This window comes from Neodiprion fabricii, chromosome 6, assembly GCF_021155785.1.
Source record: "Neodiprion fabricii isolate iyNeoFabr1 chromosome 6, iyNeoFabr1.1, whole genome shotgun sequence".
NCBI classification, from domain to species: domain Eukaryota; kingdom Metazoa; phylum Arthropoda; class Insecta; order Hymenoptera; family Diprionidae; genus Neodiprion; species Neodiprion fabricii.
In genome coordinates, this window is record NC_060244.1 from 2924087 (window position 1) to 2945812 (window position 21726).

A 21726-nucleotide genomic window follows, 5' to 3' on the forward strand; every position below is an offset into this window, starting at 1 on the left:
GTCAATTCTATAATGCAACGGCAGCAGCTACAAGAGATAGTAAAAGTAGATAAAGAATTAGAATGTGGCAGCGAAATTCTAACAACTGAAAGGCTGGTGGAAAATTTTTACGACAAACAAAAAGAATCTGCAGCAAGAATTGCCTTGAAGTCGTGTATTGTTTACGATACGTTCGAAACATTCCAATTGTGAAATAGCTACGCCATATGAGTTTACATGACGAATTATACGACAGCTGTGATGTAAGAGAATGAAGTCTGACAGGTGGTCGGATGTGGTATCATCACTATCACAAACAATATCATTGACAAAACTGCGTAATGACTACGGATTGTCCCAAAGGATGAGCAACTGCGCGATCCGCAACACCTCGAGGTAATCGATAAACGCGTTCGCGTAATTCTTACAATATGCACGTCTCATTGCTAAATTTTTTATGCCTACTGCAAAATTCTACTGATTATACGGACATAAAGGCGAAACAAATCTTCATTGTGAAACAAGTAAGCAATGAAACAGAAAAATAATTTGAAAATTCAGTCATTGATATGGTGAAGCAGCATACTAATATCACTTGAACTTTGTTAGCAATTCATATATTATCTGAGACAGAAAGAAATACGAATGCGTCTCTGTTGACTGTTTGATTGCCCTAAATCTATACTTATCTTTTTGATATAACGTAATACAGTAGAGCTTTCCGATTTATACAAGTGTATTTGTTTGCCAGAGTCTTGCTTCTGTACCTCACCCGGCATCACGAATATTAAATTAGAGTTGGTTTCATTCCTGAGCTGGTTGGAATTGTTTATCATTTGTAAACTGCGTCACGCTTTATAAACAATGATAATTCAGAAATTCTCAACCATTGTATGTGAGGAAAAAAACAATCTCAAGTGTGAAAACGGTCATGTTTGACACTCTGAGATTTCTTGTGTAATTGTAGAACTGATTATGGCGCATGACGTTTCTTCTTGAAAAATTCCAAACATTTGTGCGCCAGAGTTATTAAGTCATGGCAGAAGTTCACAAGGAACCTCACTTCGACATCGTCATTGATGGAGATAAATTAAATGAAGGTGCAGCAGAAATTGTCAAACTTCTCCGACCCGCGTGGTCCATTGACGATTATCAATTCAAGGTAATACTTGAGTGAGTGTACTGTGTAACATTTATCCAGCATTTGATGTATACGGTATATTGGCATAGCTCATAGTTTATTGTGTAATTGCAAAATAGTGTGTCAATCATAATTTAGATAATACTCCCTGATTTTGAGGGATGCATTGAAATGCGCATATAATAGCAAAGTGTTCCTCAGCTCTTCACAAATGGGATATCTAACAAGCTCGTTGGTGTCTGGTGTAAAGACCGCTACGATGAGATGGTTTTGATACGGGTCTATGGCTACAAAACAGATCTGTTCATCGACCGCACAGCTGAAACTAGAAATATTCGGGTAAGATGAAGGATTTAACTATGCAATGAGTTACAGTGACGGCAAGTTTGATAAGTAAAATTACAATTATCCTATTATGCATGCAATTGTGAATTGAAACTTCCATTAAGTAAAACAGTGCCCTACAGCGTTTCACGGCGATGATACATACTTTGAAAGTATTAGCTCTTTATGAGATTTGATAAAACTTTGAATTTTGGGCTGCATTTCTTGATTTCGTTTAACATCAGTGTGTTTGGCAAGTAACTCTGTCGACTAGCTTGAGCTCCATCCTAGAATAATTTACAAATAATCTGGTATGAACTTTCAGAGACGTATTTACGTACTCCACATTTTAATGGTGTTGTGTGCCGTTGAACAGCGTCGAATGTTGCATATTTCAGCTGATGCATGCAGCGGGCTACACTCATTGCTTGTATGCTACTTTCAACAACGGACTTGCCTATGAATTCCTTCCAGGGGATACTCTTACTGTTGACAGCGTCCGCAGCCCGCCCATTTATAAGTTGGTGGCCAAAAGATTGGCTGAGATGCATAAGCTCAATCCCACTCATCCGGAGATAAGTACAGAGCCGTTCATATGGGATAAAATTGAAAAGTTCATGCGTATTATGCCCAAGTCGTTCTCCAACAAAGAGAAGCAGGCAAAGTAAGCAATTCGAGCTCATTTAAGATCTTTTCCGACTGGAAAGATGAAGATATTGCCACTGTCTATATTTTCAGATTCAGACGGATAATACAACCCTACACGGAACTAGAAAAGCAATACCAATTGTTGAAGAACGAGCTTTCAAAACTTGACAACGTCGTCGTATTTGCACATAACGATCTCTTATTAGGCAATGTACTTCACAATGCGAAGGAAAATACCGTCACATTTATAGATTATGAGTATTCCGCTTATAACTATCAAGCCTATGATATTGCTAACCACTTTGCTGAATTCGTTGGTGAGTTTCAATCTCAATGATGGTTATTGTGAGAATCTGAATAGATTGCAGCCTTAGTAACGATAGAAACGATTTTTTCATTTTTTGAGATATTGATTAATTTTTAGGGATTTATATATCTTTACAGGTCTCGATGTACCAGATTACTCATTGTATCCAGATGAGACTCTGCAGAGAGATTGGCTTAGGTTGTATCTTGAGGAATACAATGGCACTCCGGATGTTACAGAAAATGAAATAAAAAAATTGTACATCCATGTTAATAAATTCTTACTTTTGAGCCACTTTTTTTGGGGCTGCTGGTCTCTTATACAAAGTGAACATTCGCTCATTGGCTTTGATTTTTTAGAGTGAGTTGAAATTCGATATCTAACGTTCATTTAAATAAATGTTATCAATCTTATCAGGTAAACAGATTTGACACCTGGTCGTTCAGGCAGTATCAAATTTCAACGTAAGTGGAGACAATAACGAACCAATCTATTTTCAGATACGCTTCCATAAGGTTTAACGAACTTTTTAAAAAAAAAGATCAATTATTCGTTTCGGAATGAATGCCCGTGTATTGGAATCGAAACAATCACCAAGTGATCAGTTCTATTTATAATTCGAAGGGCCTGGCGCGCCTTTTATTACTCCTTACCATGCTCTGATCAATTTTACCTTAATTCAGCCGCCAATTCCGTTATTTAGGTTTTAATTTTTATGGGAGGGATTTAAATGTATATCATGTTATCAATGTTATTCTTGATCTTGTTATTACTATCATTATATATATGAAGCATTTAATTTTATTTGTTGCAATGTGGTGAGAGGAATAAAACTTTTTAGCTGTGGCCAGCTGTAGTATTCTTTGTTAGCTATTTGTCGTATGACAATTATTCATTTCATTTTTCAATTGATCAAAAATCATTAGTATTCAGAACAATTTTCGTTATTAATACATGAAAATATATTATTTATTCGTGTTAAATATCGCAGCCTAAGTACTAATTGCGGTGAGTTTCGTGGAACGAACTGCAAAAATTCCCAATGTTTACAAAATGTCGTGTTGTACGGGATTGAAAAGCAAACAGGAATAAGTGTCGTAGAATATTGCGGTAAAAACATGCTTTCACTGACGTATTATTTTCCTGGATATTATACATCACGCTGTACTAATGGTTTGTTATTAAAATTCGTCGAAACGCTGTAGCAATACATATAGATCGTACGATGTATCCAAGTTTGAAGTACCCTCCAGGCGGAATTGGAAACTAGCGTATAACTATTCGAGTCAAGCGCGACACTTATTCTTCAAACATTATCCTGATTGAAAACATTGAAAGAATTCTGTGTCTCGTATTTATAGCAGCCTATTTCCCGAGTAACGAACAGCGTCATCGGCATGCATAAACAAATATTCGAAACTATCAGATTTGTCATTTTCGGATGACCACTTGATTCGATAGTATGTTTTTGTCTCGGTGTGGAACGGCGGTGGGATATAATAATGTGGGATGGTGGGATCTGGTGGGATCTGGTGGGATCACGTAGAGTGTTCATAAATCAGTGTTTATTTTTAGTGAGCGCACGTCCCGAACAATTCAAGAGTATTTGTAAATATACGCTATTCTTTGGCGTATAAGATTTATTTATTATACAACAATCGGTTCGATAACAGAAGAATTCTTCTGTCCGACTATCGTGAAATGTCAATGTAATTTGTTCAAGTACTAATCGTATTAACAATAAGTAATAATCGTGTTGAAGAGAGCCGATTAATTCCTGAAAGAAGAAGATAAATCTGTGTGTAGCAACATAGCCACAGCTGAGCGATTGACTTCTGTCTTCTTTCTCTTAGATATAATCGCGTCCCACGGTGCGCCTCGTTACGTTCATATTTCATTTTTATACAATCATCTCAATATGCACCTCGCATGCAAATGCCTAAACGTGTCAATCAAGGCGAGGGGCAACGAACTGGAAAGGGTTAAAATTGAAGATTACGAACTGACCGCTACCGAACTCGCTGATCCCTTCTTCCAAGAGGTAAACGTTATACACTTCATTGTCAATGAAACTTGCTGCTAACGACCTTAACTACCTTAACCGAATTAATTCAACTCGTTTCCACGATTCCTCTTCTCACGCGTCACGTCGTCTACATCTAATTCATTCGATCGGTAAATATTTTCTTTACCACAACTTGTGAACTAGCGTCAATCTGACCCTGAACAAAATTTTTATCCTAATTTCGAAAACACACTTTTCGGAACAAAGCGATGAATCTTGGCAGATGTATTTAGAATGACATACATGTGAATCAGTACAGACTTATCTACCACGTAAGCTATATCGTATGAAATAAGTTGTTCAATAACGGTACAAACTATTTTTTTAACTGTTTACCAATATTTATTCATTGCCTTTTCGAAATCTCGCCTTTTTACCATTTTTACCTTGCATTTTGTAAATACCTGCATCGAGCCGAATCCATCAAAGACAATTGCAACGTATTTCTCTGATACGTTTGAGTGGTTGCAAATTGTTCTGAAATACATCTTCAAAAATATTTAAACACCGACTAGGTACATACATCACCATTTTCTATTTACTACAAACACAGTTGCACGATACACGTTTGACATAGGTTAATTTCACAAGAGATGGATATGACAGACAATTGGATGGATGATTAAGTAATTGGCTTATGCTTCGACAGAATGTTGCGACTGTTGGAGAATTGGAAGGTATTACAAAGGAATTACCTGGTTTGGTAGAAGTTCGAAATATTGGAGCCTGGGCTGTTCACCGATGCATCAATTGTTCAATGAATACCCACGCAGTCCACAGAGAACGGGGTGCAGCACTAGTTTTGATAAATACCAATGTCCTTGTAAGTATTCCAGAGTTGAGTTCAAGGCTAGTTATTGTTCCCGAATATCAATGCCTTCAGCGACAGTGATTGAAAGTCAAGAAAAACAGAGTGATTGTATCCGTTCCAAGATATGGCAGGTATTCACCAAATTAACAATATTTGCGAATACTTTGCAAGTAGTATTTTCAATTAAATTACGTTTCTATGTTTTATCATCCATGGATTTACAAAATTAAAACAATGTTAGCGGTATTCAATGTCAAAGTCATCTTTCACTGGAATTTCTGACAGCTTGGATTTCTTCAAAACTCCAATTACCTAACAAGGGAATCAATTAGTATCGATTATTATTCGTGACGTTACGAAAATAGATGCATGTATATGTTGTATGATATACTTCATTAAGATACAGTATGAAGCAAAAGTATTTACAAATGTGTGAAAAAAAAAGTTGATTGTTTGAGCTCATATTAATGTGCTCATTTTGTTATCTGTCGATATATAATACTTAATGAGGCAGGAATATTGATACATATCGATTAGACTTAGAAAAATATTGAACTGCTAACATGAGTTTAAATTATGCAATCCAACTAATAAATTTTTTAATTATACTGCGGGACTTGAGATAAAAATGGTCAAAGCACTATCTTGTACTTTTTCCATAATAAAACATGACTGTCTATCGGACTATAAATTTGTATCGGTACTTTATAACGTAGTAAACACCGTTCATTGTATTTTTGGCACAGCTCACTTTTTTTTAAGTGTAAAATAATTTATTATTGAACCTAAGGATTTGATTGATTGAAAAATATTATAGAAGATTGATTAAAAGCTGAAGTAGTTGATATTGCTGATTGCCAATAAAGAGTTTTTAGTGGATAAATGTTACTTGGTCAACTTTTCAGGAGTACGTGACAGTAAATTTGAAACTAAATACCAACCTTGACCTATATCGGTTTGTTAATGAACTTCAGTATTAGTATAAACTTAACTTTTTGACCGAACTCAGTTCTTTGAAACTTCAAGTAAAGCTATTACTCTTTATATTCGATTTTATCAATAATTTATCTTCAATGTTGCAAATTACCAATATTTTTCTAAAAAACAAAGTCAATTGAAAAATTTATGAAACTGTTTATAATTTTTTTTTTTTTGTTCCAGAAAAGTGCTGATGAAATAGCTAAACTAACAGCGAGTCCTCACTTCAGTTCTATATTTAGGATAATGATTGACAATAATAACATAGACACCGTAGATTTTCTGCAACCACCTAATAAGTTTTCAGGTGATATTTCTTAGCAATGAGTATTGCTATTTGTTATTACGTCTTATTACGTTATATATTTTAACAGTTTGTGTATGTGAGAGAAAGAAATGTAGTGTGTCATTTTATCCAATTGGAAGAAAAACAGTGATAATATTGCTCCTCTTGCAGACATATTTCTTTACGGTTGTCAACATGCTAGATAGTTGAAACTATTTTGATGCAATCACGGTATCCTTATTCTTGTATCAAACCATGGGAAGATTAAGAGCATATTAGTAGTATTCGATACATTAAATCATTGGCGCTGTTCTTCGTTCTTCTGTCATTCAGTGTCGCAGCTTCCAAGTAATCTACAATCGGCTCTTGGCGGTTTGCAACAACAGCTTGAAACAGCTGTGCAGAGGGAAGCTGCTGCAACTGAAGAAAGAGTTCGAGCTTTTTCCGCTGAACAGTATCAACTTTTAGAGCAGTACAGAGAACATGCACATATGGAGCACAGGTTGCTCGTTGGGTAAGCTAAGTTCCAGTTAATCGTAATTTTTTTTTATAATTTGCAGCAAGATAGAAGTATTTCACTCTTTTTACTCACAATCGGCTAGCATATGATACTATCTACATAATGTTTTTACAGCCTAATTTGCAACCAAAAAGAAACAGAAAAACCCGCAACCATGGAAATATCTCATGCTATTTCTGACACGATCCAACCAAATATAGCTCAACCAATGTCTAATGCACAGAATACTAGACCTCACACAGTGGCGAGTGATACAAAGATCGTTGGCGGACCTAACATCAGACACCAGGCAGCAACAAAACATCCTGCTAACCTTCACCTAGTGTGTATAGGATGAATGAATTTTACTTTTAACGTTTACTCAATTACTTGTAAGTCACATGGAGTTTTGCACTTTTGGAGGATTGTCAAAATCGATTGGGGTGTTGAGGCGAGCAGTTTATTGGAGTGGGTGAAAATGAAATTTCGAATAATGTAAATAGGTAGTTGATAAGAGTCCTCCACAAGAATTTAAATGGTTAATTTTAAATGAACTAGTTGACTAATTCTCCTATGGTTTATCGTTGTTTTTATCTTTCTTCTTCCATTACAGAGGAGTGGAGCTGACAAGAAAGCATCGTTGAGACTGTATTGCAAGGAACCCAGTAGTTACGACACTGAGGCATTGTTTACAATTGAAGGCATGGATGACTCCGTACCCGCAGAACAAGCTCAACAATCTGAAGAAGAGTCTGACACTGATGGTAATTTAAATTGATACAAAAACGTATGTAGTCAATTTATGAGATTTTTACTCTTACACAGTTGTAATATCGTCTCGTCTTTTGGCAATAGTGTTTGTATAAGAGTAATCACAATTATTGCAAAGATATCTCATGAAATATTTCACATTTTTAGATTCCGGCCATGACGAAGGTATCCATATTCCGCGAGGACAGAGAAGCGGCCATCCAACCCTGGCCAAATCCTTGCCAGTCAGTGTTCCTGTATTTCCCTCCTTCACCCGTCAAATTCAGCATGATCAAGGAGATGATCAGGTATGTAAGACAACGATTTACTATTTTTGCAGTAGTGTCACTGATGATCAATGTCTACCGTGATTGCAGGAATACTTCACACAGTAAATTAAGAAAAGTAACGACAATATATGTGTATTTTCAACAGCTATCGAGGGATCCACACGATCCACATAATATTCGTGCATCGATGAAGGCTTTGGCAAAAAGTGTTCATGGAGATACAGTCTTTGGTGATTTGCCACGTCCACGATTTTCTACTCAGATCTAACCTGGTATATGTACAAATCTGTACTGTATTCTAATCACATCGACCCATTATTTAGTATAAAATATTTGTCAACTATTGTTTAACCATTGAATTATTGAAGAATTTCACCCACAACTGAAAATAAGTCGAAAAATTAAAGATAAAAAGTTTGAGTGAATAGTTTTGGAATATTTTCGCATGTTTTGTAGTAAATGAGAAATTTTGTTTAGTTCAAGAATGTTGTTTTCTACGGATTAGGTGTATAAATCCAGGAAAAGAAATTAGAGAATATTGTGCGTGTGTGTATACAATGCACTTGCGAAAATAGTAAAAGAAATACTCAAAATTAAATTACGAAGCAGAAAAATGTTTACACGCGTTACATACTATGTATGTATGCATGTATAGAAATTGAAGTTGTATACTTATATTTTGAGAATAGGTAGCAGGCCATTGGAACTGATTAAATTTTTAAGAATGGCATATCGAAAGTGATCCTGAACATGATCAACTCGCGTTCACTTAGTATTCCATACATTTTGCATAAATATACTTATAATCATAGGTAGGTATGAGTTTAGTACATGACTTATCGATTAATAAGGTAATTTTGAATTATTAATTTTCCTTGTGGAGGCTTACGAGTTCGAATTATCAGATTCTTTTCTTTTTTTGTCCCTGCTTGCCAACTGGCAAAGTAATCAGTGTGTCCATATGCATTGTATGACGAAGCTCGCTTATTCGCATAATGCCGCGTATGATCATATTTTTTTATTGTCCTATTATTTTATCATCATATTTTTATTGTAATAAATTGTAAACAAGTACGTACCTTTTTACGCAATATTTTATAAATTATCACAATCTAAGAGTATATCTGCGATGTTGATATGGCCTTGCAGAGAATTCTGATGACTTTAATTTCTTACACGTAAATTGTTCTTAGTAACCAAGTGGATGCATTATCGATACTATCATAAATGTGACGTGTAGTCTTGCATGGACGTGCAGCTGTTTAAATGTAAACCATTACTTCCTGAGTTCAGGCTTCTATTCTGTCCATGTCTCAATTACGTTTTTCGAATGATACAGACATGCATACACGCGGACATATACAAACAGATACAGATACTCACCCTTCCACTTATGGATTTGATTTTTTATTTATTCAAATGACTGCGACCAGGGGCAGACTAATTGTGTAATTTTATTCTCCGTGACAAAATTGACAAACTGCTAGAGTGAGTTTCGGATTATTTAATCAGAGGATAAAGTTACGAAATACATTGTTCTGGAGAATAATATAACTGACACTTGCTTGTAAGAATACCAAGGACAAAAAGAGAGCTTGAATTTTATACTGTACCAATCATTATAAAATTGAATACCGATCGCGATTTTGTGTACAGACCCCAGAGAATTTCATTAATTTTGTAAGCTACTTAATCATAAACGTTATCATTTCTCATTTTCTACTTGACTCTAAGTTATTGTTTTTCAGTGATGTTCCCAATATTACTAAATACATTTTGTTCGGGGACACTCCATCAAATTCTTTGCATTACAAGTACTCGTACTAGTTTTTCAATATATCTTTTTAAAATTACAAATCCATATTTGTGAATGAAAATGTAATATTATGTTCTAAAATGAATCCTGAAAGACAGCTACTAAGGAATTTGTGAGAAACTTATGTCGACAGTAAAGTTTTTACCATTGTGCCGACGGGTGGTACTACAGATGATATCATAAATGTCTTGATGAATATTACTTGCTCTACTAATAGGAGGCGGCTAATAATTAATGTATGTGCAATGAGAAATCTTATATCAAGTGCCGTATAAAAGGTTTATCATATTAAGAAGGATATACGAACATTACATTACCCCAGTTTTAGTGTTACGTTGATGATTTTTATTCAAAGGTAATTGGTTGTATGTATATTTACGCCATATTTCGCACTGGAAAACAGTTGCATCAGTTAATGACAGCAGAGTAACTGGTTATGGAACGCTAATGGAACGTATTTTGATAGAAATTGGGTTTGTATTCCAATAATTTTGTTTTTTAATGTTAAAAAATGGAGCTACTGCATTCATTACATCTGTGTAACATGGTTTGGAGTAACTGAGTTCTTTATAATAATATGAGGAATAAATCAAATTTAAAAGGTTTACATAATTGCCCACTATCGGTCAAAATGGAATACAGTAATCACAGCGATACTTAAGTTGTAAAAGTGTTTCATGTGTGATTGAACGTAAAATATACTTCCATATGTCATCGTGAGCTGGATCGAAATGAAATGTATTTGCTACTATTCGGATCATTTTGTTTTTGCCGCAAGTTCGATTTGAGCTGCCGCAACAGTTTTCATGCCTTCCTGAACTGCAGAAAGATTGGTTTTCCATGCCGCCAATAGGTCCCTTAGTTGGGTCCATTGAGCACGGCCGAATGTTCGATGCATTGTGCTTGATACGAGCACTTTGTGGCCAGCTTGATCCATTCGAGCTCGAACCAGTTTGGTTTTCAAAACTATAAAAGCCAAAACTTGAGTAATGATCTCACATAGCAAAGATATAAGACGAGTAGTTCGCAGTAATTTGTACGATGATTATCTTAGTGCGCCAATATAGTTTCTGTTGAACAACTCGATAACTCAACAGCAATTTAGATTTTGCTGAGCCAGTACTGGTTCATTTGATATTTCCCATTTCGTAAATACCCATGCATAAGAAATCAGGCGTGTGTAATATGATTTGGGATAAGGATTTGAACGATCTAAATATTCATGAAACTCTTACCATCGATTATAAAGCTTTCTACTTCATTCTCCTCGATTTGTAGTTCAGATTGAATAGTGTCGAATGACATTTCAGGATTTGTTTCAGCAAGCTGCATAAATGTCAGTAATCGCATCTTTTTAATGTTCTGCTCGTGGTTCAATCCTGCATAACGTGAATTTTTAAAAAATGCGAATCGCTTGTTATTTTTCTAAAGATTTCTGAAAATATTGGAAACTTGGTAAATCTATTTCAATTTGTACATATAACACACCTAGTATATGCTCAACGAATTCTTTATGATTTTTGTAAAACTGAAGATATGCGGGTAATTTTTCTTGGACGAAAACTAGAAGTAAATCGTGAATGAGCTCTCCTTCTAAAAATCTCACAGGTTTCAGAGCCAGCAGCGGATCCAGCAGGAAAGTATTCGGGTCGGCAAGCGCAGCCAAAATACAACGCTGGGCATCTTCTCTGGGAGCAGATGCACTTTCAGCGGTATATGTACCTAGTAGGGCAACCATCACTGCAGCTGCTTGTTCACTGAAAGGTATCGTTCAAAAAATGAATTACTGTACGGAAACAGTGGTATAAAATTAACGAATTACGTTTTTAGAATAATTGAAAGACTTTTAATTATTTTTAGCTTTTCAGTTTCTTTACCTTTGTTTACAACTGAGTAACACTTCGTGCAGGAGGCGATATAATTTCTGCATTTGTTCATTGGATGGTGGACACGGAGCAAATTGTGCCTTCAGTTGATCCACTCCGCCATACACAGCTTTGACTTGATCCACATTGCGTGAAATTTGTACCAGGTGGTAGTAAACATGATATCTCATGGGCGATTTTTCATCCAAGGATTGAAACAGGAGCCAGAGCCTATAACGAAGCATGCAATTTCAGTCAGTCGTTAAATGTTTCAGTCACGAAATTCTTTATTATTTATCTACTTAATTAATTAATTTATTCAAAGGCTGGTATAATTACAATGCGAACTTTTTTGGTAGGTTTAGATTTTAGATTTCATGGTTTGTTATGTACAGGATTAATTTTATGTCCAAGGAACAAATTTCAAAAATGCTTACGCCTTTAGACAGACAACTCCTAGTTTTTGACCTGGAGCTTTTGTCAACTTTTCACAGAATGCCAATATTAAATTTTCAGCACGTTCAATAGGAATCTGTAAAGGAATAATGCAAGAAAATTCGTTGGAACAAGTTATCCAAATGTCAAGGTGCGATTTGATATTCGCACAGACAACTCACCAGAACCATGATGGAGACTATATCGTTTAGAATTGTCTCAATCTCAGTTTCATTTCCCTCCTTGAAACAGGCGTCGCAGACGCCAATGATTTTATGCAAATCATCTTCGATTCCTCTCGGTGATTTCTCCTCGCTTATTTCAGCGCCCAAACTCTTGAAATATACCCTTAATTCTTGTGCCTATTACAGTGAGATTGGTTAATGATTGAATAATGAAAGTCCATACGAACGTAAACCTAACCTAAGCCTAAACGCCCGTCAGTGAATTACAGAATTTCAGAATAAGTTTTTTAATATGTAACGTTGCCAAAATTTAAGCTTAATTCGAAGGAATAGAGCTCGGGAAATGATTATGAAATCTTCTTACTTGGTCCTCTAAGGGCAAATCCATAAATACCGCTGGAACCTGCATTTTAAGATGTTGCGAACCACGTTTCCGTGCAGCGAACACGTCGAAAAGGTCTCGCTCACTACGTAGCCCAGCCAGGCTAAGAAACGTGAGAAAAACATTCGGGTGACACGTAATCCAACGATTGGGGTTTAGTGATCAATGACTGATCGTAGACGCCGTACACGTTTGATCGAAAATTTGGGAATAAATTCAAAAGATAAGCAAACAATACTGACTCTAGATCACTTTTGCGCTAATATCACTGCATCATAAATAAGTGTGTGGATGTTGACGGTTGACGGTTGACGGTTGACACGGTTACTTGAGAATTTTTACTTGCGTCGTAAATGGCGTTTTAAGGCGTGGGTCAGAGCTGACACCAGGGCGGTCTTTATTTATACTCCTAATTAACGAACTATTTAAATTCGATTCTTCATCTCTTGTTTCGTCTTTTCGGTGAGTTGAGATTTGTTTTTACATGTAATACCTTTCATTGCTAAACCAGGTTTGTTTTATTTCAACACTCGAATTGTTCTCTTAATTGAAAATATTTGACCGCAAATGATCGTTATTTTCTGTAAATAATACGTTCCAAACAGGCTTTCGATATGTCTAACAACAAACGTTCGCAACCGTCATGGAGTCCACCAGATACCAAATCTCGTCTGACTCTGAAACTTTTCAATAGTCTAACTCGACAAAAAGAGGAATTCATACCTCAAAATGGGAATAGAGTTTACTGGTACAGTTGCGGTCCAACGGTGTACGACGCTTCACATATGGGCCACGCTAGGTATACTTATTGTTTATTTAGAATGCATCTTCCCCTTGAATTTTCTTCCAATATTTCATTAGTACCATGTATTAGCAGGATAATAAAATGAGGTCTTCGTTTATTACATTTTGTTTATTTTCATTAATTGAAAAAAATTTCTGCTGTCGTTAAAGAAGTTGATCATACAAATTTGAGACAAGAAGCTTCCAATCAACAGCATTATTATTGGGCAATGTTAATAAAAACATTTTATCTTTGTTTTGTTCGCTCACATTTGATATGCTTACAGAATGTTAGTGTCAGAGATTGTGTTATCGAATATCAATAACTATTAACAGGTTTAAGCTTTCCCAACAAATATGTTGAATTTCATATGTTCAGGTCTTATATATCTTTTGATATATTGCGACGTGTACTCTCCGACTACTTTGGCTATGATGTCTTATACGTGATGAATATCACCGATATTGATGACAAAATTATAAAAAGAGCAAGACAAAACCACTTGTACGAAGAGTACATCAAAGAAAACCACAATCTCGACAAAGTACTGGATGACGCGAAGAAGGTGAGGACGGCATTTGAAGGTACAGTCAGGTCTACCTCTGATCCCGACAAGACCTGTATGATGGAAACAATGCTGAAGAAAATTACCATGGCAGTGGAAGATCTTGAAAAGGCTGTTAAAGAAAATGACCAAGTCAAGTTGAAAGAGTCCCAGAATGTAAGGGAAGATATTATTCCTCACACTTTTATTCAATTTAATTAAAAATTGAGTAAATTTTACATCAATCAAATGGAGCTGCCTACTCAGGGATCTAACCAGATGGAATATCGGAATTGATTTTGCAGGCCTTACTGAACCAAGCCAGGGATCCTCTTGCTGAATGGCTTGATAGAGAAAAGGGATCTACAGTTACTGAAAATTCCATCTTTAGCAAGCTTCCGCAGTACTGGGAGACAGAGTATCACAAAGATATGGATGCCCTTAATGTAAGCCTTGATACATATTAACATTAATGGAAAGAAGCAGTTCTAATTATAATTCTAGCGCTCTTAAAAAATCGCACATTTTCCAGGTGTTGCGACCGAATGTGCTGACCAGAGTTAGTGAATACATTCCTGAAATTATAGATTATATCAAAAAAATCATTGCTAATAATCTTGCGTACGAAAGTAATGGTTCTGTTTACTTTGATGTGAGTGGCTTTGATAAACGGGATAATCATCATTATGCCAAACTTGTTCCCGAGGCTTATGGAGATGCCAACAGTTTGCAAGAAGGAGAAGGTGATCACAATTATTACAGTTACCTTTGACTTTTGTGTATGTGGATTGAACGTGTGAATGATGATTCTCAACTGTATACCAGTATTGTAGAGAGAAATTTCAGAAGTAGTGATGATTTTTGCATCTAATTGATAGCATTATAAAATGATACACAATTTAAAGTCGCTTAACCAACACCGGTGAATAAAATTGAATGTAATTTTTATCATTACATTTCAGTTGATAAGCCATATTCATTGTCTGTCCATGTCCATAATCTGATTGACTTCAGGCACATAGATAAAGAGTTATAATTCCCCAAACATGTAATATGATGCAACATTGACAAACATTATTTGATAATTTTTCTTAATTTCCTTAACCGCGACTTAAAGCTGTTAAGCCTTATATCAGCCTCTCAAAGTAATAAGAATGCTTGTAATATAAGATTTAATATGACCAACTCGTCTAGTTTTCAAGGTATTTTTAATGCATATAAAATTAGTGTATCGATTATGAATGAATCATGCATAGTGATGTTTAGGAATTGGGGAGTGACAGGGGGAGGAAGGCCCACTTTACTTCCTCCTTTTCTGCCCCCCTTGGCGTTGGTGCGACTAGGTCAAACGCTTCTTCTCGTCTTCATCTCGACGTTCCAGGCACTTCAGGAGTTGGCAATCTGAACTAACATGAGCATTCATCATCCACACATCCATTTTGGACGTCTCAGGAGTAGATTTCAGTGCACGAAACCTTGAAATGAAGATAAGACGAAGTGACGGACCTAGTTCCATCAGCACCAAGAGCTGATGGGGGTAAGGGGGCGGAGAGGGAAGAAGTAAGGCAGGCCCTCCTTCCCCACCCACTTCCCAACTACTAAAAATCACTGCATTATTTACCATGGCTATTAAATTTCAGACAACAAATGAATGAGCAAATTCATCATAGATATACAAAGTTTTATATCTCTCCTCGTAGGTGACTTGTGCATTTCTGAAGATCGTCTCTCTGAAAAACGATCGCCAACAGATTTTGCTCTCTGGAAATGCTCAAAGGCAGGCGAACCTTGGTGGAACAGCCCGTGGGGTAAGGGTCGGCCTGGATGGCACATAGAATGTTCAGTTATGGCTTCTGCGATCTGTGGGGAAAGTCTAGATATTCATACGGGTGGGGTGGATTTAAAGTTTCCACATCATGATAACGAGTTGGCACAAGCTGAAGCATATTTTGATAATTCACACTGGGTGAGATATTTTTTGCACTCCGGTCATTTGACAATATCAGGATGCAAGATGTCGAAATCCTTGAAAAACTTTGTGACCATTCAAGACGCTTTGAAAAAACATACAGCAAGGCAGCTCCGGCTAGCATTTCTTCTGCATTCTTGGAAGGATACGTTAGATTATAGCGATAATACGATGGAAATGGCTATCCAATATGAAAAGTTTTTGAATGTAAGTCTATTCTTAAATGCACAAATTTGGATTTTAGAATTTCATTTCTCTTCAGATGTATACCAATCTTCACATCTACTCTTTTTCTTTGTAGGAATTCTTTCTCAATGTTAAAAATAGGACTAGGCACATGAGCAATAATACGACTTTGAATACTTTTAGTAAGTGGAACAAGGCTGAACTAGAACTTTATAACAAGTTTTGCACTACAAAGGATTCTGTACATGCCGCTCTTTGTGGTAAGTTGTCATGTTTATTAATGTTCAAGAAATGCATGAGTTATAATAATGTTCTAATAATTTTACAGACAACATTGACACTAGATCGGTACTGGATGCTTTGAGGGATATTGTTGCACACAGCAACATCTACATGAGGGATAGTACAGGTTTGAATAACTTATTGCTTCGCGACATTGCCGTGTACATCACAAAAATACTTTCTGTTTTTGGTGCAATTCCTAATTTCCAACATGCCAACATTGGGTTTCCTCTTACTTGCGATAATAACGAAAGTAATAACGTAAGTATGTAATGAAGCAATTTCTATACAATACTCGTGTTTGAAACAACTGATTCCATTCGAAAAGAACGGCTCTCATTTTGTTCTTATACATCCACGCTCAGTTTGCCATTAATATTGTATCATTGCTTGAAGAGAAATTCCCCTGATGTTTATCATTTACGTCTACTCAGATTGAGGAAAAAGTAATGCCATACTTGGAGATTTGTGCGGATTTCCGAGGAAGCGTAAGATCTCTAGCGAGAACTTTGAAGGCTACCAATATTCTTGAAGAATGCGATCGATTGCGAGATGAGATTCTACCAAATGTTGGTGTAAGATTGGAAGATCACGAAGGCAAAGCTAGTATTGTGAAGATGGTTGACAAGGAAACTTTACTCAAAGAAAAAGAGGCTAAAAGACTACTGAAAACTGTAAAAGCTGCAGAAAAAGAAAAAAGAAAAGCAGCAAGAGACGCCAAAAATAAAATACCACCGAGTGAGATGTTCAAGCTTGAAGAAGGAAAATTCTCTGAATACGATGATAAGGTAACAATTACGAATATTAGACTCATTATAGGTGGAAGCAGAATGAATCCATCACGTAAAATCGTGATAGGTATTACATACTAGAATTTCAAATGATTTTCAGGGACTACCAACTCACGACATTGAAGGAAAAAAAATCCATCCGGATCGGTTAAAAAGGTTGCAGAAGATTCAAAAGACTCAGGAGACAAACCATGCCACGTCTCTAGCCACCCTCTAAAATGGCGTATAGTTAACAACGGTTGTGGCATCTAGTGTATACAGCGGCATGAAACTTACCGGAGTCTATCTTACAGACATTTTATGACAGATATTGTATTTTTCACTTTTATAGTGACTGCCTATTCTCTTTAAATTAAAAACATAAGGCAGATTTGTGGCGTAGAGGATCTTTTTGCGAAGAGTACCAGATAATCAAGTATCAAAAGAAAAAGTGTATTCGTACAGATCGGATCAATATAAATGTTGAGATACAAATCCAAAATGATCTCAAGGTAGACTACGCTAGTTGTATCCTTAGAGGTATTTCAACACACCAAGAATGTTTCATTCATTGCTTTAGTTATTACTTATAATTGAATTACATGCAATACCTTAAATAATAGTACTAAAATTTCATTTTTGGTCTTTATACCATTTATCCAATTCCATGTGGATATTATAATAATATGCTAAATTTAATACATGGAGAATTCCACGCCGTTATGATTAGGCTGCACACCTTCCAATCTTGGATTTTGCTTTTGATCTTCTCACAGACAGTTTTACGTAACAGAAACACTGTTGAATAATTTTAGAGCATGGAATTCCCCATTCGTACAGCTAGCGCGGTAGATTCTATCGCCAGACATCTGTGTTTATTTGAATCATATACTTAGATGAGAAACTGAAGCCATCAGCAACAAATTCAATTTTGTTGATTGTTCATAAATGGAATTAAGGGGAAAAACATAATCTTTGCCATTTTTTCAGGTTCTGAGAAACGCGTGAAGTGTTTGAAAAATATCGGATATTCTAAGTTAGAAGCCCACATTTACAACTAAAATTTACTACGTGAACAATGATAATTATAAAAATTGCATAGTATTTATTAGAGGTAGAAGGAAAGAATTGCGTGTGAATTTTCATAAATTATTTATTCTAATAACATTCGCAATACTTTACTATAATTTAATAAACTAGTACAAGGAGATGTAATTGTGTAGTATTATTTTTTGAAAGATTCAATTGGGCGGAACATACTTCTTCCTTACATGTACATGTCATGTATAAGGCTGGACAATAAAATTATCGGTAGCCTGGACAGAGCCTTGAATTGACAAGCCGGTAACTCAACGCCATGCTAAGGTCCCTTGCATTGCAGCAGAAGCGTCGGCTATTTCGACTTGCATTGTGATAATTGCTTGGCAAATTGTATCTGAACTGGACATAGTCCTTTGGAGTAAAAAAGTGATATTACAACGAATACCAGTTCAACCTGTTTTGGGGTTTACTTAGCCGTACTGTGGGTTATATGGAAATTACGTAAATTTCAATAAACTCTGTTGAGGAATATCTAAATTGGTTTAACTTCCACTCTCATAATCATACTGTCTTCTCGTAAAAATTCAACTAAATCCTTGATTAAAACAAATTCCGTATACCCGAAACTTCGCTTGTTCAATTCACAAGTCGGTTTTTTAAATGCCTCTAGTTCAGGTTTGGAGAATGTAGTATCTCGTATATTACGTTCGGAATCCACGGGATGAACTAGTACAAAACTAATCGACCCATTAAACGGCCAGTCTAATGCATCATCATTTTCCGAATGCATCATGTGAATTAAGAGAGACAAGTAGCGAGGATCTTTAGAAGATACATTTATCCTAGCACAAATTTTGTAACCATTAGGAGATGTATAGAATCCAGGACTGTAAAACATTTTTAGAGAATCAGTTATCATGATCTCAAGTTTCTCTCTAAACGAGTCAAGCTTCCAAATATAAAGACCGTTGCAATAGCGCAGAATCATCTCTTCGTCATTATATCGTACTGAAGTCCGGATGGAAGATAGATGATTTTGCTGATTAGAAAGACTTATGGTGAGCTCACGGTTCTGCTGCTCCAAGACTACGATCCTCTCGTAGAGTGTTCTGTGCAGAAAAAAACCGTCTGTAAAGTGTAGTTGATTTTCCATAGAAAGCAATAGTAATTTAAATCATTTGATTCGTGATGATGAATTGTGGTTATCAATTCACAAGTGAATTTACTTGACTAATTCCTGCCAATCTGGACATGGCTCATCTTGGGTTGAGAGCAAATTTTTTTTTGGGGGTGGGTCCCACCATTTGTATTCCATGGCTCTGGTACTTGAACCAGTTTGTTCCAAGGAGGTTAATTTTGGAATGACCTTCGCCACTAACTGCAAAATTTCCTAGTTGTTTAATCATTTGGTAGCGTTATGAAATGTTGATCAATGCAATGTCTTGAGTATTGCACTTACAGTGAGATGTGAGCTTGTTGAATGTTCCAAATGCGTTTTCAGTTCTTCTTCCGAAATAATAATATCAGAGCATCCAATGGATTTAAATGGGCATGAAACATGTTCACCAACTTGTCTTCTAAAGTCACATTTATTCATATGACTGTCTATGTCAATGGGCGATAATTCGATGGCACATCCAAATTTTTGGTAGGGACAATGTGCTCGTTGTTGGGATATTTCTCGTCGTGTGAAGAGATCTGGGAATAAATCACTCTCCGGCTGTAACGGTTGACTATCCACAGGACAGCACGTACCTTTTTTCCTATAGGAAACAGAATTCACCACAGTAGAGAAAACTATTTGAATTTGCTCATTTTTTGGAGTCAATAACTCATCTGTAGTGGTAATTCTGAGGAAGCAGTGATATCTACAGACAAAAAAGTTTTTTCAATGAGACTATACTTACCGCAGCCACATATTAATGCATTGGGCACAAAACTTATGACCACATGAAGTTAGTACTGGGTCGCGTAACCAGGTCAGGCAAATAGGACATTCAAATCGAGATTCTAAATCCGCTTTGTTATTTTCCGTATTCTGTAAAGGAAAGAAAAAAACTGTCAATGTATTAAATTGTTGGGACTGAGAGTAGGATTTGATGTGTCACATGAAAATACAGTGGATTCTTCACAATGTCTTGCCCTTGGAACACAGATTGGAGCTTCTGTAGAATACGTAAAATAAGAGGGCGTTGACAATCTCCTATCAACTATTCAATACTCTACATTAGTTGTATCGTAGCAAAATACATTTACATGAGTAAGTACAGAGGGAGACAACAATCCAAGTGTGAGGTTAACTCACACAATATAGGGTCGGTATATTCCTCAAGTTGGAAATAACTATGAGGGGTTTATACCAATATCCTTGTAGAAATATTGAGTACGCTCCAATCAAATAAACTAAATAACCTGTACCGTAGATTTCGTAATGATAGTGACTACAGCATAGATCTGTAGTGACAACGTCCTACTTACAGCAACGTTTGGTTCGGCGTCCTTACAATGCTTGTTTAGATCATTAAATGATGCCATTTCTTGCAACTGTTATCATGACATCAATTTGTTGCAAAGAAGAATAGGGACCGTACGTAACAAGATTAGCAGCATTCATTAACGGGTTTCTTCCCAGCTGCTTCCACCTGCTTCCAGCAAGGAACAGAACCACGAATGTACGACACTACCTGACCACACCATCGACGTACATTAACACAACGCGTAACACAACGTTGCTCAGCATGAATGGAATGTCGAAAGTTGCCAGTGAATAGGCGCTGCAAAGTGGGGGAAGAGAAGGTGCAAATAATAAGGCGGTTCAGAAGAAAGTATTATTAGTTGCCGGCAATCTGGCACTTTAAAATACAAACTTCTTTGCATACATAGGTGGCAACCGGTTGTCATTTGCAAAAGATGGGAAGGAATATGTTCCTGGAGTATATGGTGATATTCCGTCTCTGATAGTGATGATGAAACACAGTCATGAGTTGATGAAAGCATCGCGTCAAAAGATGTAAACGCATTACCTCTGATCTTCGTCTAACGAGCTGATTCTTGATGTGATTATTGACATTCAAAAGAGTCCCATTATTCGAAAGGGATGCCTTTGGCTTCATGATACACAGAAAGATTATTCCTTCCAAATTTGCGCAAAACGCAAGGCCTTTGAATGTTTCTTCAGTCGAAGTTTAGCCGATTTTTGACAGTGCTCGTATCATCGATTTTTTCAGAGCTAGTGACTGCGCGCGGTCTAAATCGGCTGCGATAAGCGTATCAAAAGTTACAGCCATAAAACGAAAAGCTGTGTTTTCCACATTTTTCAGCAGGTGCTTTTTCGCTCGCCATTTCTCTCCTGTTGGTCCTACGCTCTTTTCGCTGCGAGTTCTGAGTTC

General features: G+C 36.3%; 5 protein-coding genes across 14 annotated transcripts; 3 read left to right on the top strand and 2 right to left on the bottom strand.

The window, feature by feature from the left end:
• The first annotated feature begins 237 nt into the window (after window positions 1-237).
• LOC124185641 (ethanolamine kinase) lies at window positions 238-3245 on the top strand. 7 transcript variants are annotated; one of them, XM_046576589.1, is made up of 7 exons: window positions 238-375; window positions 947-1141; window positions 1322-1459; window positions 1843-2108; window positions 2183-2409; window positions 2537-2759; window positions 2900-3245. In XM_046576589.1, exons 2-7 carry the CDS (start codon window positions 1016-1018, stop codon window positions 2961-2963), a joined length of 1044 nt encoding a protein of 347 aa, XP_046432545.1. In that variant the 5' UTR covers window positions 238-375; window positions 947-1015; the 3' UTR covers window positions 2964-3245. The 7 variants fall into 7 exon arrangements, with proteins under 7 accessions (XP_046432545.1, XP_046432548.1, XP_046432550.1 ...); XM_046576592.1 differs by having other exon boundaries at window positions 246-375; window positions 731-1141; XM_046576594.1 differs by having other exon boundaries at window positions 262-375; window positions 1004-1141.
• A 642-nt stretch (window positions 3246-3887) lies between these two features.
• LOC124184216 lies at window positions 3888-10391 on the top strand. 2 transcript variants are annotated; one of them, XM_046573668.1, is made up of 8 exons: window positions 3888-4440; window positions 5114-5287; window positions 6437-6560; window positions 6873-7053; window positions 7174-7381; window positions 7652-7802; window positions 7957-8096; window positions 8224-10391. In XM_046573668.1, the coding sequence occupies exons 1-8, from the start codon at window positions 4318-4320 to the stop codon at window positions 8344-8346; spliced, it is 1224 nt and encodes a 407-aa protein (XP_046429624.1). In that variant the 5' UTR covers window positions 3888-4317; the 3' UTR covers window positions 8347-10391. The 2 variants fall into 2 exon arrangements, with proteins under 2 accessions (XP_046429624.1, XP_046429625.1); XM_046573669.1 differs by lacking the exon at window positions 3888-4440 and adding an exon at window positions 4498-4979.
• On the bottom strand, window positions 10364-12872 carry LOC124184217 (eukaryotic translation initiation factor 3 subunit M). Its single transcript, XM_046573671.1, has 7 exons — window positions 12744-12872; window positions 12377-12556; window positions 12197-12291; window positions 11772-11990; window positions 11383-11651; window positions 11130-11273; window positions 10364-10860 (listed from the first exon to the last, which is right to left on the bottom strand). The coding sequence occupies exons 1-7, from the start codon at window positions 12786-12788 to the stop codon at window positions 10652-10654; spliced, it is 1161 nt and encodes a 386-aa protein (XP_046429627.1). The 5' UTR covers window positions 12789-12872; the 3' UTR covers window positions 10364-10651.
• A 211-nt stretch (window positions 12873-13083) lies between these two features.
• LOC124184218 (cysteine--tRNA ligase, cytoplasmic) lies at window positions 13084-18506 on the top strand. The gene is made up of 10 exons (XM_046573672.1): window positions 13084-13223; window positions 13367-13560; window positions 13924-14266; window positions 14395-14535; window positions 14622-14832; window positions 15790-16265; window positions 16360-16504; window positions 16573-16787; window positions 16961-17314; window positions 17418-18506. Exons 2-10 carry the CDS (start codon window positions 13376-13378, stop codon window positions 17532-17534), a joined length of 2187 nt encoding a protein of 728 aa, XP_046429628.1. The 5' UTR covers window positions 13084-13223; window positions 13367-13375; the 3' UTR covers window positions 17535-18506.
• LOC124184215 (TNF receptor-associated factor 6) lies at window positions 18064-21510 on the bottom strand. Of its 3 annotated transcripts, none has more exons than XM_046573665.1 (6): window positions 21205-21510; window positions 20816-21111; window positions 20245-20375; window positions 19797-20100; window positions 19564-19727; window positions 18064-19446 (listed from the first exon to the last, which is right to left on the bottom strand). In XM_046573665.1, exons 2-6 carry the CDS (start codon window positions 20870-20872, stop codon window positions 18870-18872), a joined length of 1233 nt encoding a protein of 410 aa, XP_046429621.1. In that variant the 5' UTR covers window positions 20873-21111; window positions 21205-21510; the 3' UTR covers window positions 18064-18869. The 3 variants fall into 3 exon arrangements, with proteins under 3 accessions (XP_046429621.1, XP_046429622.1, XP_046429623.1); XM_046573666.1 differs by having other exon boundaries at window positions 19564-19715; window positions 21205-21406; XM_046573667.1 differs by lacking the exons at window positions 20816-21111; window positions 21205-21510 and adding an exon at window positions 20594-20612.
• Window positions 21511-21726: the final 216 nt, after the last annotated feature.